This window comes from Xenopus laevis, chromosome 9_10S, assembly GCF_017654675.1.
Source record: "Xenopus laevis strain J_2021 chromosome 9_10S, Xenopus_laevis_v10.1, whole genome shotgun sequence".
NCBI classification, from domain to species: Eukaryota; Metazoa; Chordata; class Amphibia; order Anura; family Pipidae; genus Xenopus; species Xenopus laevis.
In genome coordinates this window covers 1,417,727-1,435,766 of record NC_054388.1, presented here as the reverse complement: position 1 = coordinate 1,435,766, position 18,040 = coordinate 1,417,727, and the positions used below count along the sequence as shown (strand labels likewise).

Below are 18,040 nucleotides of genomic sequence, written 5' to 3'. Positions count from 1 at the left end.
TATTGATCACTATATTATGTAGTGGCACCTGTGTCGGCATCTGTGGCTTAAATAACCAATTTCACTAACTAGAAGGACTGATAATGGGCAATCTGGGAATTTCCACCTATTTTTGGTTTTGAGATGTTGTACCGTGTTAGCCATTGAAAAAATGCAGAAAATGTAAAGTTTGGTGATACCTTTTATTGGCTAACTGAATTGAGTTAGCCAATGAAACGTATCAACAAACTTTAAATTTTCCACCTATTTATGGAACATAAACAAAAAGCATTGCTGTCCCAGCCAGTCTGCAGCGAGAGGAAGAAGTTCATGGCCACGCTTTGCTCCAAGCTCAAATGAGTGCGTTGGCTAATGTATATATAATGTATATATAATGTATATATAATGTATATATAAGGCAATGACTGGAACATTGTTATTGTTCCCTGTGCCAAAGGGCTGGTAGAATGTCTGTGGGTGAGAGGTATTTTCCTGGATACATTTATTCCGGCCTTATTGTTATGGCGCTTTAAGTTCTGTCTGTACAATTTTACTCAATGGTAATAGAAATTGCCCTTGAATGAACATGTTTGTATGATACAATATAAGGAATTCAGTAAATACATTTTACAAATAATAGAGCACATAGCTGTCCATCTGCCCTCCCTTATACAATAAATATATATATATATATTGGAGTCAGAATGGGGAATATAATGTCTACTTTTATTCTTTATTGCTTATTAAAGGGGAACTAAACCCTATTTTTCAAAAGGCAAGCTGTCACTTTGACTCAACTCGCACCTCTTTCTCTCTTCATTTTCTTTGTTCTGTGAAAAAAGACAGAGCCAGCAGTATGTAACAATAATCCACTAATAAATAATCCACTAAACTCTGATAGAAGGGTTATTTTTCCCATCTGCACACATCATACTGGAATAGTTTTCCCACAGACAGCATTCGTTCCTCTGCTATATAACTGGCAGCTGTTACGGTACATGGCCTCTCTGAGAATACCTGCAGCTGTCTTATTGCGGCCCTGAATCTAGATGTAGCCGTCAAAATTATGAAGAACTGTCGATCCAAGAAAAAAAACAATAAAGAGCAACAATAGGTCAAAACACCCTTAAATTACAATCTGTTGATCGTAGAAGGGATCATTCACAAGCAGCAAATAGTTGACCAAAGCGCAAAGACCAGACAGATTTGCCATTTTTTCTCAATTTTGCCTTCAAAACAGTAAAAGTGGCACTTTGTTCTTGCACTTGGGAAAGGGAGCACTTTGGTGCGGGCCACCATTTGCCTCTCCCTGCTGCTGTTATATCTCTGCTGGAGAGCCCATACTTTACTAATGCGAGATGTAAGTGATGTTGCCCATTATAATCCGCATCCATAAAAACATTGTATTCTGTTCCATGGAAAATATTACTTAAATACTGATTTATGAGAAAATGAATAATGTTACAGTATATTTAACAAACACCCATTTCTTATGTGACCTTATTGAAATAAATATCTGAATGAAAAGAATGGAATAGGAGGGTGATGTAGAAAAGCTGTTTGCTGACAGTGTCTTGGGATCTACTGGTACATCCCAATCTATCTTTTGGGCACCCCTGGTTTAGTGTATTCTCAACAGGAACCCCCCAATCCATAGCTTAAGTTCTCTTTGTTCTTTTCTTTTGTGATGCCTTATTGGTATTAGTCTTGTATAAATACTTGCTTTTCTACATGATCCCCCCAATATCACCCAATCCATAGTCTAGGGTCTCTTGCAACTCTCCATCAGTTCTCCAAGAGTTTGTTCTTTTATGGTTTATTTGTATAAATGTTGTATAAACGCTTCCATTTCTGCAGTGCCTTTTGTACAATATTTCTGTGCAACATCATTTTCCTTCTATTTAGCATGATCTTTATAGAGTTGTTTTATCTCATGTTCCTCTAGTGAACCTCTAAGGAAAGCAACGATCCAGTCATTACTGGTCTGTGCCACTGCTTAGGGCATATAATGTAAAGTCTTGGTAACCTTGGTCTATCGGTATCAGATTCCTGAGTCACAACCTATTTAAACTTGAGATGAGAGCCAGATGTTGCTTACGGAGTTTGCTCCATGAATTATGAGTATAAAATATACATGTTGGAATAATAAAAAATATAAGAACAACTTACTTTCTTTCATATGCAAATGGCTTGTGTTTCCTCATCTCCAGATAAGGTTCACTATATTTCCCAGAAGTCACAAGACTGTTAGGAACGTAAGTGCCCTGAGTAAGTTCAAGGTTCCCGATATCAGAAACAAGGAGAGGGGGAAGAATAATTACACAAAGTGGAACAATAGTCACATATCTAATGATCAAGGGATAAAGAACTGGGAGGATAATACTCCCACACTACACAGTTCATTAAATGTAGAGACAGAAATGGTGGAGTAAGGCACAAACCATCAGGACAGAAATAAACAAGGGCGATGATATATTGTAAAGTATAAAAAGCAATCTTTAAAAAGATCACCTTGGCATTCAGAGCACATTCTAGTGGTGCGAGACATGGACCTTCACCATTGGAAAACAGTCTTGTGTGATACAGAGAAGGTGAGAGTTGAAACTATTTGCGAATTCCACCCAACCCTGCCCTTTGCTGCAAGTCAATCATGGCGGCGCTGGAGAACCATTGGAAAGTGATAAGAAAGGTAATGGCAAGACAAATAGGAAATGTTTCATAGAAAGCTGAGCCCTTTACTGCCCGTGTACTTTATCAATGGAGTTGGGCTCATGCATCAACATAGGGAGGCTTTTTGAAAATATTCTCTACTAATTTCTCCTGATTATCAGCAATGGGTTCTGCTCAATAATTCCACTGCCTGTGGATTCTCTTCTCATTATTTTTTGCAGGCTCAGACAAGGCAGGACAAGCAATGTTCATCAGACTGGAGATTTTGAGGAAAACTGTGACAGTTCTGGGTTTTTGACTAATATTGGGTCTTCCTTAACACCAATAATCCTGAAAGGAAACAGTCCGCAGTGTTAGTTTAGAAGTGGTGTATTCACATCATATTTACAGGACAAAAGCATGGTGGCTTCTCATGTAAAGAGTAAACAAAACTACTTGGCTGCATCATACATATGTCCCATCTGCAGTTTGTGCATACAGATTCCTTACACACATATATACAGTATATACATATATATACACAGACAAGATATGCATGTCATAATGATATTCTGAATGGTTTTCAATTGATTATTTATACATAGTTCAGCTTAGTGCAATTTATTTCCTTGTGGAACTGGAGAAACAGGCAAATGTAGAGCGGACAGTAGGTTTGGGAAGGTCTCTTGGGATGAATGCAGAAGATACATTCATTTATATATATATAATATATTGCTGTTTCACTGCTCTCCATTGGCAGTAGGTCTGTTGAGGTAAGAAACTACCCTAAATATTCAGGAAAAAGCCAGGGCGGTCAGAGCTGTCTCCATTTGCCGACTTTGTCAATATAAGCTCTGAGGCCAAGGACCTACTAGAAACTGTGTCTCACTTACTCTATGTAATGTTGCATATTTATATTTATTGCTGTGTTTGTTTACCCTGCTGCCTATTGATTTAATGTACTATATTAATTGCAGAGCTCCGTATACACGTTGCCCGGCATAAAGACATACCTACATATATTGGCAGTGAAGAGGTATCATCACCTGCAATAAAATGAACGGAGGATTAATATATTTTACGAGTTCTAAAATGAGCTTCTCCACCCATAAAATGACATAGATCAGCCAAAAGACAATTGCATTGAACCTATAGGAGGAGTTAAGGCAAATTTCTGTTTATGTCTCACCAGGAAAACCATGGGGGTAGCAAACAGGGTGTTTAGCTTCTGAGAGACTTCAGGTGGACAGTTGGTTAAATGCAGGCAGGTGGGTATTTGGCCAGCCACATTTGGCACAATCTAATTGGTTCCTTGAGGAGAACAAATGCTGTTGAACCTATTGGCTTGATACAAGTTGGATGTGCCCAGTGGAAGGCACCTTGCTCTATGATTGTTTGTTTTTAAGAAGTTTTGGTAGAACCGGTACCATGAAGTGCAACATTTGGCCAGGGTTCTACTTAGCTCATCAGAAGATTTGAAGAACATTGCTGTATCTAAGATAAAAAATACATATTCATACCCAACTCTCATGCTAACTAACCCTCAAGCTCAGCTTTCAGAAGAAACTAGAGCCGACAGGTATATTTAAAAACATTGACCATAACATGCTTTCTGTCTAGGACCCATCAAGTGCAATTCATTGCTAGATTCAGTGGATTAGTTGTAACCAAAGTGCTTGTACCAATAAGATGCCTGAACTACCAATATCCTATTTTATTGACTTTTCTGGTGATTGATCCCATAATGGCAACTTTGCTCATACAAATATCGGTACAAGGGAAGATGCCATGGGTTTAATGGTTGACATTAACATTATTTAAGTAATATCCAGTTAGTGTTACGTTACCAAGGAGGAAGAGGAACTGGCAGTTAAAGGAAAGTGTGTGGCACCTGTGCATGACAAATGCTAGTTAGACTTTCAGTCATGGCAAGTCTTCTTCCCATAAGACAATTTTGCTGTTGGCTCCAATAAATTCTAGTTGTGCTGCTGGTTTCTGTTAACAAAACTTCTCAAAGAGACCACCCCGTTCCACCGTGCTTCTTGTATAAGCTTTCATTGGCATTCGTCTATCCAAATTGACATTTAGAATTGTCTGAGAAGCCTTCGGAAGTCATTTCCCAGCCTCTACCTTGCAGAAACCACACATGGGAACTGTATGCATGGACTAAATCTACATGTAGTATGACAGATACACATAATATACACAATATGCAACAGTTGCGTTCGTCATATCAAGAAAGACAGGGAAAAACAAATATTTTAAGCCCTGCCTTTACTGTAAATCAATAAAAATACTTAAAAGTACAAATATTTACAGATATAAATAACGCAGGAAGGGAGAAATGTGAAAAGTAGGACATTATTCTGTTATTATAGCCTAGCGAGTCCCTCTTCCAGCTGGTATTGCAGCAGGGCAAGCCACAGAGGGAGAGTACATATATGAATGAACGGCAAGAGGAGTTTTGGCAATAAGCCGTCTTAAAGGTTCAGCTTGTTGTTTTTTTTCTTTATTTTTATATTTGTAATAGCACCCTTTTTCTCAACAAAGGCACATCTCACCTACCCAACTGGCCGGTCATTAGGTTGAAATGAAATATACCCCACAGATATAAAGTGCCTTCTATCTTCCATTTATTTGTCTTTATAAATATCAAAGAGCTGACATATTGCCCCCCCCTTGGCCAAGTGATTACTCTTGAGGAACAATGTCTCATATGAGGCAAGAAGTATGAAAGGTTCTATCTATATGGGAAAAACATCTAGTTTTGGCATGTTTGTGGAAAACAAATGGAAGATTATTGCAGTTTACAAACATGGGCATGTTTTACCTTTAAGGCACTCAGGAGATAATGTTGTCAAGAGGAGTTCACCCCATGGCATTGGCCACTATGTAGAATAGATCACCTGACACTTATTATTTTGGGTCTCATGTCTGGCCAGGTTGTTGAAACAGCAGAGACCTTATTGGCATTCTCATTTGGCATTTGTTTTTCAGATGTCTTTGAAGAGGAGAGTTTGATAATACACAAATGTTCATTTGCTTAGCCAAGAAGCCAGATGCACCATATTTTGCCTCCCAGTTAATGAAGGTCTGACAGAGGATTCTTTTTGAGAAATGGAGACATTTCCCCTGTTTTTGTCGTAAAAAGTTTAAAGCAGAGAAGTTAACACCCCCCCCCAACTAGACGGTTAAATCTCCTTTGACGAGTAACCTGGAAGATTTGCTACTATTAGATGAGCTGGGAACCACCTTGAGCTTGTAGGTTGTGCTTTGAGAGTATGGGATGGAGAGCCGGTGTCCATCAGATCTTCGGATTTCCCTGTGGTCCCGTGTTTGATTTTGGAGCAGGAAATGATTGGTCATCTCATGCTCCCGGTTAGACCAGTTGTCCCTTTCATAGGCTGGAGGCGGGCTTGGGCCATCAGCTTCCACCGACCTACACTTTCCCTTTAGCAAAATGTGCAGAAGTTCACACACGCTAAGAAAGGCAGAGATGACGCCCACCACAAAGTAAAATTGAAGGAAAATTGTCTTTTCCGTGGGCCTTGATACAAAGCAATCCACAGTATGCGTGCAGGGAGCACGTTGGCAAAGATATTGAGCGTCCACCCTAAACCCATAGAGAAGCCACTGTCCGACAAGAAATCCAATCTCTGCTAAAATCCTCATAACCACATTGGCGATATAAAAGGTACGTATGTGGCGCCCGCGCTGCTCTGGCCTTGTTTTTGACCTCACGGTAGCCTGCTGTATGACTCTTGCGGATTCCTCCTCTTCGGCGTCTCTTCCCATCTTCGAATTCTGATGCATGGAGTAAATGACAAAAAGTACAGCTGGGGCCGATAACAGCACAATGTGAAAAACCCAAAATCGATAGTGGGAGATGGGGAAGGCACGGTCGTAGCAGACCTGTCTGCAACCCGGCTGCATGGTGTTACACACAAACTCTTCTTGCTCGTCTTCAAACATATCACTCCCAACCGTGGCCAAGATAAGGATGCGGAATATCAGCATAACCACCAGCCAGAAACGTCCCACCATAGGAGAGTGCTCCTGCACTGCATCCAGCAACGAGCTTAGGAAGCCCCACTCCCCCATGTCTTCTCTCTTCCTGTAAACTTGTTCTGTTGGGGAACAGATGACTTGTTAGGTTTTAATAAGAAAATCAATAAGAAAATCCTTATTTTCAGCTAATGAAACAGATACACTCAGGTTATATGTTGATGCATGCGTGTGGTTAAAGGGATACTGTCATTTCGAAATGAATCAGTTAATAGTGCTGCTCCAGCAGAATTCTGCACTGAAATCCATTTCTCAAAAGAGCAAACAGATTTTTTTATATTTAATTTTGAAATCTGACATGGGGCTAGACATTTTGTCAATTTCCCAGCTGCCCCTGGTCATGTGACTTGTGCCTGCACTTTAGGAGAGAGATGTTTTCTGGCAGGCTGCTGTTTTTCCTTCTCAATGTAACTGAATGTGTCTCAGTGGGACCTGGATTTTACTAATTGAGTGCTGTTCTTAGATCTACCAGGCAGCTGTTATCTTGTGTTAGGGAGCTGCTATCTGGTTACCTTCCCATTGCTCTTTTGTTTGGCTGCTGGGGGGGAAAAGGGGGGGTGGTGATCAGTCCAACTTGCAGTACAGCAGTAAAGAGTGATTGAAGTTTATCAGAGCACAAGTCACATGACTTGGGGCAGCTGGGAAATCGACAATATGTCTAGCTCCATTTCAGATTTCAAAATTGAATATAAAAAAATCTGTTTGCTCTTTTGAGAAATGGATTTCCGTGCAGAATTCTGCTGGAGCAGCACTATTAACTGATTCATTTTGAATTTTTTTTTTTTTTTCCCATGACAGTATCCCTTTAATAAAAAACGAAGTTATGGGTTGGGTGCCATTTTCCTTATCATAAGAAAAAGTCTTCTCTACGAAACCTTTTTAAAAAAGGGTAGATTATTGCACCCATTTGCAATATTTTACAGGCGCTGCAGATTCTAAGCAACTTTCCCACATACCGTATATACCCCCAAAATATGCTGAAAAACTCGGCTTATATTCGGGTCAAGCGCATAAACCGTCGCCGGCGCCTAAGAATAGTCGCCAGCACCTAAGAATAGTCGCCGGCGTCCAAGAATAGTCGCCGACGTCCAAGAATGGTCGTCGGCATACGAAAACGAGACACAGTCACCTCCAATGGGAGCAGAAACCCTAAATTTTTTGATTGAAACTTACCAGAAGCCGCTGCATTTCTCACCCTAGGCTTATACTCGAGTCAATAAGCTTTCCCAGTTTTTGGAGGTAAAATTAGGTACCTCGGCTTATACTAGGGACAGCTAATACTCGAGTATATATGGTAAATACATTACAAACCACCGAGCTCTGTTTCTTGATTCTCCTTCTCCAGGAGTCGGTTAATCCCACTGTGATCGTCTTGGCATTGGAGAAGAGCTGACCATTGAATCAGTCGCACGTTCACCCTGCAGGAGTCGATGGAATTCCATGTGTCCAATGTGTTTTATGTTCTATCCCATAATGATAAAGCCACTGGGGTCCCTAAGGAAATCTGGAAGGGATTTAGGAGACTATGGGCCGCAGTAGAGAGAACAGAGAAGGACGGACAGATTCTGCTTCCCATTGGATTAACACTTTAAGTAACAATTGCATTTCCTTCCAATAGTTGAACTGTGGCTCATTTATTTATGAGAATGGAAGGAAGCTTAGTTGACGCTGAAGAGAAACATAGTCATGACTTTTACATTTCTAACTATATTTAATGATAGCGATTTGAATGTGTAACTACTGTCTATGAAAGCTGAACCTCTAATGACATGGATTATTAAGGCTCAACATTATAATTCGGCACATTATTCATGGGGTGATGAGAGTATCCGTCCCAGGGAATCTGCTGCTAATTGTAGAACTATGTGTTAATCATCACTCAAGGAAGTTTTATTGAGATTCCTCCCTGATTCTAAAGTATATCCAACACTACTCATTAGTAATAGCACAACCTAAGAATAAAGACATTACAATTAAGGATTCTATTAAAACTGGGCGCGTGAGAACACTTTAAGGGCAGAGACACACACTCAGATTCACGGAGATTTCGTTGTCCGGCGATAAATCATCTCTTTTTCGAGGCGACTAATCTCCCCGAACTGCCTCCCGTCAGCTAGAATAGACATCTCAGGCGGGATGGCAGTCGGAGCTCTTCGTTTTCCGAAGTCGCACAAAGTTTCCTTGTAAGGTTACCCGAGTGCCATCCCACCGGTGATTTACATTCTAGCTGACGGGAGGCAGTTCTGGGAGATTAGTCGCCCGAAGAAGAGGAGATTTGTCGCCGGGTGACTAATCTCCTTGAATCTGAGCGTGTGCCCTGACCCTAAATCGCCAGCGGAATGACCGCTTCATTTTCCAAAGTCACCCCACAAACTTCGGAAAACGAATCGATCCGAGTGCCATCCAGCTGTCGATTTAGATTGTAGCCGGCGGGAGGCAGTTTGGGGACATTAGTTGCCCCAAAGAAGAAATTTATCGCTAGAATCTCCCTGAATCTGAGCTTGAGTCTCTGCTCTAAAGGCATGAAAATATAACATACAAATACAGGCATGGGGTCTGTTATCCAGAAAGCTTCAAATTACCGAAAGTAGACTCCATTTTATCCAAATAATACACATTTTTAAAAATGTTTTCCTTTTTCTGTGTAATAATAAAACAGTCGCTTGTACTTGATCCCAACTAAGATATAATTAATCCTTATTGGAAGCAAAACCAGTCTATTGGCTTTATTTCATGTTTATATGATTTTCTAGTAGACTTAAGGTATGAAGATCCAAATTACAGAAAGATTTGTTATCCATAAAAGCATTCATACCATGTACTTGATCCCAACTAAGATATAATTAATCCTTATTGGAAGCAAAACCAGTCTATTGGCTTTATTTCATGTTTATATGATTTTCTAGTAGATTTAAGGTATGAAGATCCAAATTACAGAAAGATCTATAATCCGGGAAACCCCAGGTCGCAAGCATTCTGGATAACAGGTCCCATACCTGCACTTGACCTCAAATAAGATATAATTAATCCTTATTGGAGGCAAAACCAGCCTATTGGCTTTATTTCATGTTTATATGATTTTCTAGTAGACTTAAGGTATGAAGACCCAAATTATAGAATGATCTATTATCTGGAAACCCTAAGGTCCCAAGTATTCTGGATAACAGGTCCCATACCTGTACCTTGTACTTGATCCCAATTAAGATATAATTAATCCTTATTGGAAGCAAAACCAGCCTATTGGCTTTATTTCATGTTTATATGATTTTCTAGAAAACTTAGGGCATGAAGACCCAAATTATAGAATGATCTATTATCTGGAAACCCTCAGGTCCCAAGTATTCTGGATAACAGGTCCCATACCTGTACCTTGTACTTGATCCCAACTAAGATATAATTAATTCTTATTGGAAGCAGAACCAGCCTATTGGCTTTATTTCATGTTTATATGATTTTCTAATATACTTAAGATATGGAGATCCAAATTACAGAAAGATCCATTATCCAGAAACCCCCAGGTCCCGAGCATTCTGGATAACAGGTCCCATACCTGTATTGCAATTATTTTCATTAAACTACCCCCCGAAAAAAGACATTTTAGGTAAGTGGGCATCCCTTATATAAAATGATCCAGATATTAAATGTATTACACATTTTGGATGGCTAGTTAGTGACACTGGTTCACTGCTTCTTTTCTAGAAATGTATTTATACTCAGTATAGATCTGTATGGACAAAAGCTGGTCCATTGCTCATCCATCAGTGTCCAGGCTTTACGGTTCCCCGGAGTCGCATGTGAGGCTGCAGGGCAATCGATCTTGCAGACAACATACCTGCGCGCACATTAATGGGACTGGAAATAGAAATGAATTATTGTGGGCGAGTGTTTTGTACAGGTAATTAAGCTTCTGCCATAATAGCCAAGGAGGGAATACTTTAAAGGCTCAATTAAAATATTTGTCAGTTTGTTCATTTGAAGGATTGGCCTGTCAGTGCTGCTGCTGCTGTTGTTGGACCTGGCAGTTAGAACAGGGACGGCTGACATTTAGTTGACACTAGACATAAGCGCAAATAAGGGAGGCGAGGCTGCTGCATCGTTTACCTTCATCCGTTTCTACATTCGCTGTAGGTGAATCATCATTAGACAATAACCCTAAATTACAGTTTAAATAATATACAGGTATGGGACCTGTTACCCAGAATGCTCGGGACCTGGGGTTTTCCGGATAATGGATCTTTCCGTAACTTGGGTCTTGATGCCTTAAGTCTACTAGAAATTCATATAAACATGAAATAAAGCCAATAGGCTGGTTTTGCTTCCAATAAGGATTAACTATATCTTAGTTGGGATCAAGTACAAGCGACTGTTTTATTATTACACAGAAAAAGGAAATCGTTTTTAAAAATTTGAATTATTTGGATAAAATTGAGTCTATGGGAGACAGCCATTCCATAATTCGGAGGTTTCTGGATATCGGGTTTAGGATAAGGGATCCTATACCTGTACTTGGTATTGCTGACAACCTTGGATTATGTCTAATTCCAGAAAGCAAAGGGTTACAGGAAAAGCATTTTTGTTTAGGCACGTAACAATGATTTCCTATAGACTCCGTTTTATCCAAATGATTTCCATTTTATCTCTAATTATAAAACAGTCGCTTGTGCTGCATGAACCCATATTGGAGGCAAATAAAATCTGGGTTTATTTCATGTTTAAATCATTTTTAGGTAGGGAGACTCAACCATCCCTTATCTAGAAAACCACATGTCTCAGGCATTCTGGATTACAGATCACATACCTGCATTTATAATTGTTGCAAACCATGTATTTTAGGATGCTTGGGACCTGGGGTTTTCGGGATAAGGGGATCTTTCTGTAATGTGGATCCTAAAAAAGCATGTAAACATTTAATAAACCCAATAGGCTGTTTTTGCTTCCAATAAAGATTAATTAAATCTTAGTTGGGATCAAGTACAGGTATAGGACCTGTTATCCAGAATGCTTGAGACCTGGGGTTTTCTGGATTATGGATCTTTCCATAATGTGGAATTCATAACTTAAGTCTACTAGAAAATCATATAAACATGAAATAAAGCCAATAGGCTGGTTTTGCTTCCAATAAGGATTAATTATATCTTAGTTGGGATCAAGTACAAGGCACAGGTATGGGACCTGTTATTCAGAATGCTTTTATGGATAACAAATCTTTCTGTAATTTGGATCTTCGTACCTTCAATCTACTAGAAAGTGATATAAACATGAAATAAAGTCTTGTTCTGCTTCCAATAAGGATTAATTATATCTTAGTTGGGATCAAGTACAAGGTACTGGTATGGGACCTGTTATCCAGAATGCTCAGGACCTGTGGCTTTTCAGATAATGGATCCATAATTCGGATCTTCATACCTTAAGTTTACTAGAAAATCATATAAACATGAAATAAAGCCAATAGGCTGGTTTTGCCTCCAATAAGGAATAATTATATCTTAGTTGGGATCAAGTACAAGCGACTGTTTTATTATTAAAAAGAAATAATTTTATTTGGATAAAACGGAGTCTATAGGAGACAGCCTTCCTGCGATTCAGAGTTTTGTGGATAACGGATACATTAACCCTTTCCCTACTGTTTGCAATTATGTTAACGTGTTGATGTTATAGACGATACTTGGGGGTTGATTTATTATACTGCAAAGTTCAAGTTTGGGGGATTCGATTAAAAAAAGTGAGTTCTCTAATTTCTTTCTTTTTTTAACCTCGATTGGGATTTTTTTTTTCTTACTATAAAAAAAAAAAAAAACAATAGTTGGGACAAAAAAATCGGACGCAAGAAAAGACGAGTGAATGAGAAAGAACTCACTGGCGTCTCTTGTCCCAAAGTGGAACCTCGCAGCAATCAGCCCCGATGTATTTAAGATAAATAGGTGACAATATGAAATACATATCAGTATTAGTATAACAGTATCAGTATCTACAGTATTTATATATATATATATAATACACAAAAGCCATGAATATCTTGTAAATTATATCCTTATAAACGGTGAGTTGTGATGTCATCAGTTATAAACGGTGAGTTCTGATGTCATTTCTGTCACATGACTCACTGAAACTTGTGTATTATAATAAATAAAGTACCCCCAGTTGTAAAATATGAGGATATTAGAAGTTACCACAGAGTTCCATGACCTTCGGCCTTGTGTCTATATATGGTCATGAAACTCCTTGGTAACTTATAATATACTTATATTTTTCAAGAGGGGCTACTTTATTCACTATATATATATATATATAAAAATCCAAAATAAAGGTACACACGGGGAACCTTTAAAAAGTTATTAAAAATCCATCATTTTATTTAAAACATTAAAAACAGGAGGTCAGCGTTTCTAAGACCTTTTTCAAGACCACTCCAAAACAGACCGAAACGTTGACCTCCTGTTTTTAATGTATTAAATAAAATGATGGATTTTTGATAACTTTTTAAAGGTTCCCCCGTGTGCACCTTTATTTTGGATTATTTTGTATTGTTGGTCAAGGTGTGCTGAACATATTGGGACTATTTATATATATTATTATTATTATTCCGTTTCAGTCTTCTTTTGTCAAAGGTCTCAAGGAAGAGGGAACCGTTGGAATAATAAACGTTATCTCTTTTGCTTTACATGATATTGTATATGACTTTTGTGCAGTGTGCAGCAATTGAGCAGATGTTGGGGCGCAGAGTAGATTGTATCCCTGAGGAAGAGCGTGGAGCTGCGGCGAATGAATGGGATTGTGGGATGCAGTGGATTTCTCCAGGGAACAGTTTTTGAATGATTTCTAGAGGCAATTGGAATGATTGTGTTGGTTCTCTTTGGGTCCTGGTGTGTGTTTGTTGATATTTGCTGGGGCTGCAGTTCCCTGTTTGGTTGTTATGCAGAGGTTAAACTGGAAACCTTTAAGTGCGTATTTTAGGCATAAATTAGACGTCAGTGTCACAGATACAGTAATTACAGGCAGAGCTTTTCTATTGCACATTTCTCTGGGGAAATTAAATAAATCTGGCTGTAAAAATAAAAAGGTGATTGTGGCAATTTGTTATTATTTCCTTCCGTGTCCCCCTCACGGCCATATAGTCTATCAGTCATGGCTAAGCAGTTAACCCCTTGTGTCCATAGTGCAGGCAGGCAGGGGTTAACGCCAGAGCCTCCCTCCAGCTCTCTCTCTGGGGCAGACAGATAAAGGATAAGGATGTCTGTATTTAGCACATACCTCTCAACTGGACTGTACAGACATCAGACACAGGTCTGTCCTCTTGGACTCAGGGAGGGGACAGAGGCACGTCTGCTGCAAACACAACAAGCGCCGGCGCTCACGGGGTTAAACGGCACCCGAGATTCCATCACTGCTGGATCCGATCAGATACAATAAGACACATGAGGAGGAGGAGGGGAATCTAAAGGGGAAACAAAAGCCTCGAATCATTAGTCTGTATGTCAGCTCCTCTGCACAGTTATAGGGGATATACAGTATATAAGCAATAGGGTATATATTTATATTAAATACACCATTGCTCCTCACACTCCTGACTTGCCCAATATCAGCACAGACCTTTACACCTATAGAATGTGCTTCTAATACACAAGCCATAGGACATCATGTTGCCACTGCCACACATATCACACACACATCTTCCACTTTTTGGTAAGCCACATTTATTGAGTACCTACCTCCCATCTGTTCTTTATACAAACTCCTACACGTCCCTCATTTTGTCACAACAAACAGACTCTGGGGTCACTGGGAACCTCCTCCTGATCCACAGACACCACGTACCAAACTGTCACCTCCAGGTAACACACAGCGTATGCCACTCACCTGCTGACTCCTCCCAGTACCTGACACTTATGTCCCAGCTCCTCCTACAAGTTTGTTACTCCCTGTTACTCCTAATACACACGTCAGGAACCTCATCCCCTTGTCCTGTCACTCAGTGTTAATAAGCAAAGCCCAGGGATTTCCTTATCTCACCTGCTCCTCATATAAACACCAGCCTTACCTTTCACTCCTACGTCATCAGCCTCCGGTAAATACACAGAGAGCAGGTCTTGTCCCTTTCCTCACCCTAATACACAGGCATTAGACAGTCTATAATTATACCACCCCTAATACAAAGCCATTGGAGATCACACCTTGTTATACACAGATACACAGGCCTCCTATTGGGAAATGTACCAATCAGCTCATGTCAATACCCAGGACCATCAGCCAAACTACACACACTCCCAACCTCCAAACTGACTGTATAAAACATCATTCTCTTAATAAACACACATCAAACTTCCACCTATATCCAGTGATGTCCACACATTTGGGACACAAGCCTCTTACTAACTCCTCATATTACACCCCCCACTTATCAAATCACCCTAATAACAAGAGATCGGACATAAATGTAATCTCTAAATAGTCCTATTTCATACACAGACTTCAGGTCATACAGTCCTTCTCCTAATCCTCACACACCTGGATTCCTACCTGCTCCCAGTACATATCAGGACACATTGCTTAAAGCCATAGGACGGGCAGACACACATCTTGGCAACATATTTAGAGCACATGGGCCAGTGACTAGAGCTTTGGGCTTATAGTCTAAGAGACGCAGCAGCAGCCGCGCAGGAATGCAGATTTGACAATACAGAAACCAGCGCTGCATGACACGCGCCCTGATGCACAGCAATAGCCTCTCCCTGACAATCCATAGGCAGGAGATCATGGAATGGTAGAGAAACCCAACAATACGCAGCCCAGTATTACACAGACAGCCCAGCATTAAACAGACACCCCAGCTTTGGACAGACAGCCCAGCATTAGACAGACAGCCCAGCATTGGACAGACAGCCCAGCATTAGACAGACAGCCCAGCATTGGACAGACAGCCCAACATTAGACAGACAGCCCAGCATTAGACAGACAGCCCAGCATTAGACAGACAGCCCAGCTTTAGATAGACAGCCCAGCTTTAGATAGACAGCCCATCATTAGATAGACAGCCCAGCTTTAGATAGACAGCCCATCATTAGATAGACAGCCCAGCATTGGACAGACAGCCCAGCATTGGACAGATAGACAGCCCAGCATTGGACAGACAGCCCAGCATTGGACAGACAGACAGCCCAGCATTAGACAGACATCCCAACATCCGAGGAGCATCAGCATCCAATGTGTAATTGTAGTAGATTGCAATTGTACCTGCTGGAGAACATGGAATGACCTGTCTTCTTCTCGTCTCAGCTCTGTGAGTGACACATCCCCGAGTGGATCGCCATCAGGCTCCGCGAGCTGCTTTCACTTCATTTTCCCTGGAAGGTTTCAGGCTGAGGGAATATTTAGGCTCTGCTTGCTCCTCCTTCTCTTAAAGTGATAGTAGCAGTCGCTCTGCAATGCATATAGAATAGAGCACCAGTGAGGCTCAACCACCTCCCACAGCAAATCCCTGTGTGTAAATCCCTGCACCACTGGCAATGTATAATCATCACACTCACCTACAGGCTCTGAGTAAAGATGTTTCACCTCACATTCCAAGCCCCATCTCCAGATTCTCTCCAAATTCTCTCCACTCTCAGCCACTGGGCTCCTCTACTGGTCTGAAACTTTCTTCTGCCCTACTGAGCTCATCACACGCCCACAGGACTTCCCACCTGAGCAGCTCTCCACCAATGGAATCCATTACCCGCAGGACCCCTCTGCCCCTTTAAATGTTCCCTTTAAACTCACCTCTTCCATGAAAACCAAATAAACTGACATAGGGAATATCTCCCGGCAAGTCACATTAGACTGACCCTCTCTCTAACTTACACTTGCTTCCCCCACAGCACTTTATACCTTGTCTGTCAATTATCCCAACCTATAGATTGTCATCCCTTATCCCTACAGGTGCCGGATCTTTTATTCAGAAATCTGTTATACAGAAAGCTCAAACTTATGGATCTCCCATAGACTTCAAGAGATGATTTGAATCTGTAAAAATAATTTCTCTATAATAATAAAACAGTACCTTGTACTTGACCCCAACTAAGATGCTTTTAACCCTTATTGGAGGAAAAACAATCTTATTGTTTAAATTCCCGAACATGAAAGGTAACGTTTATTTATACTGTAAAAGGCAGAAATCCTTAATTCTATCTAGAAGCTGATGCTACTGCCCAATATGTTGATGATAGGAATTTAGGAGGCAACGTTCACATCTTAATGTACGACTGTTTGAACTGTGTTTTAAATCTTGAGTGTATCAATCACATTACTACACGAATTTGTATGTACAAGTTTTATTCCAAGCTCTGTTATGGTAACTCAACTACATTTACAGAATTTACTTTGTTTTATGTTTGACGTGTTATAAAACAATAAAAATTTTACCTTTAAAAAAAAAATTTGGTGCTGATGCGTCCAAATTTGATGCAGCACGCATGGAATTTAAGCGCCGCACCCAGTTCACGCCCCTGTGGTCCTTAAAAAAAATGAGGGCTTTACACTGGTCCCTGGGGCAAAAAGGGTTGAGGACCGCTGAGTAGATAATACATAGACACCTGCTGAAATGAGAATAGATCTTAAATACATTCAGAGTCGGACTGGCCCACTGGGATACCAGGAAAAGGCCCGGTGGGCCCAGGTGTCAGTGGCCCCTCATGCTGCTAAATATTTGGCTTATTACTTGGTCATTCCCTATATAGATAGAATAATAGATTATAGTATGTAAAGAAAAGAGACTCTAAAATAGAGGTTGAGTGAGGAGAGGAAGAATAATAATACTGAGAGTGGCCCTGGTCTAAGGTTTTTGGGTGGGCCCCTGGTGTCCCAGTCCGACACTGAATACATTTATCTCAGTGTTTAGCAGGTCTGTATGGCAGGTCTGGACTGAGAATTAAAATAGGCCCTGGCATTTCAGGTACACAGAGGCCCAATCAGCCCACACAGAGGCCCACCCAGCCCCCACCAGCCCACTAAATAGTCTTTCTATGGCACCTTATAGCAGCCCCTCTGGCATTTGCCACAACCCACAGATTGCCAGTCCGGGCCTGCTGTATGGGATCCCATTTGGGTGGATTTCAGCTAGAAAATGCCCTCTCACAAGTAGGATGGGTGTAAATCATGTGACATGAGCCAAAGAGCAATGGTGCAGTGCAATTCTGGGTCTTCATCAGCGACGATCCTCATTGATTTCAAAGGAAATCACTTAAACTTGCGGCTGTTCTCACACCGGGCCTTTTCCTATAGGGATTGTTCTGCTGACAAGAATCAGCTCATACCGCCTGCTGGGCTTGGGAATCAATATATAATAAACATGCAGAAATATAGGGACACATTA

General features: G+C 40.5%; 1 protein-coding gene across 2 annotated transcripts; it reads right to left on the bottom strand.

Moving 5' to 3' along the window:
- Positions 1-4,885: 4,885 nt before the first annotated feature.
- On the bottom strand, positions 4,886-16,351 carry gjd3.S (gap junction protein delta 3 S homeolog). Of its 2 annotated transcripts, XM_041578632.1 has the most exons (4): positions 16,218-16,351; positions 15,925-16,110; positions 13,945-14,128; positions 4,886-6,755 (listed from the first exon to the last, which is right to left on the bottom strand). In XM_041578632.1, exon 4 carries the CDS (start codon positions 6,727-6,729, stop codon positions 5,812-5,814), a length of 918 nt encoding a protein of 305 aa, XP_041434566.1. In that variant the 5' UTR covers positions 6,730-6,755; positions 13,945-14,128; positions 15,925-16,110; positions 16,218-16,351; the 3' UTR covers positions 4,886-5,811. The 2 variants fall into 2 exon arrangements, with proteins under 2 accessions (XP_041434566.1, XP_041434567.1); XM_041578633.1 differs by lacking the exons at positions 15,925-16,110; positions 16,218-16,351 and adding an exon at positions 14,403-14,588.
- Between the last annotated feature and the right edge of the window lie 1,689 nt (positions 16,352-18,040).

What these genes read in the sequence shown, in the direction of transcription:
- gjd3.S (XM_041578632.1), bottom strand. Translation starts at nt 6,729, where the DNA reads ATGGGGGAGTGGGGCTTCCTAAGCTCGTTGCTGGATGCAGTGCAGGAG.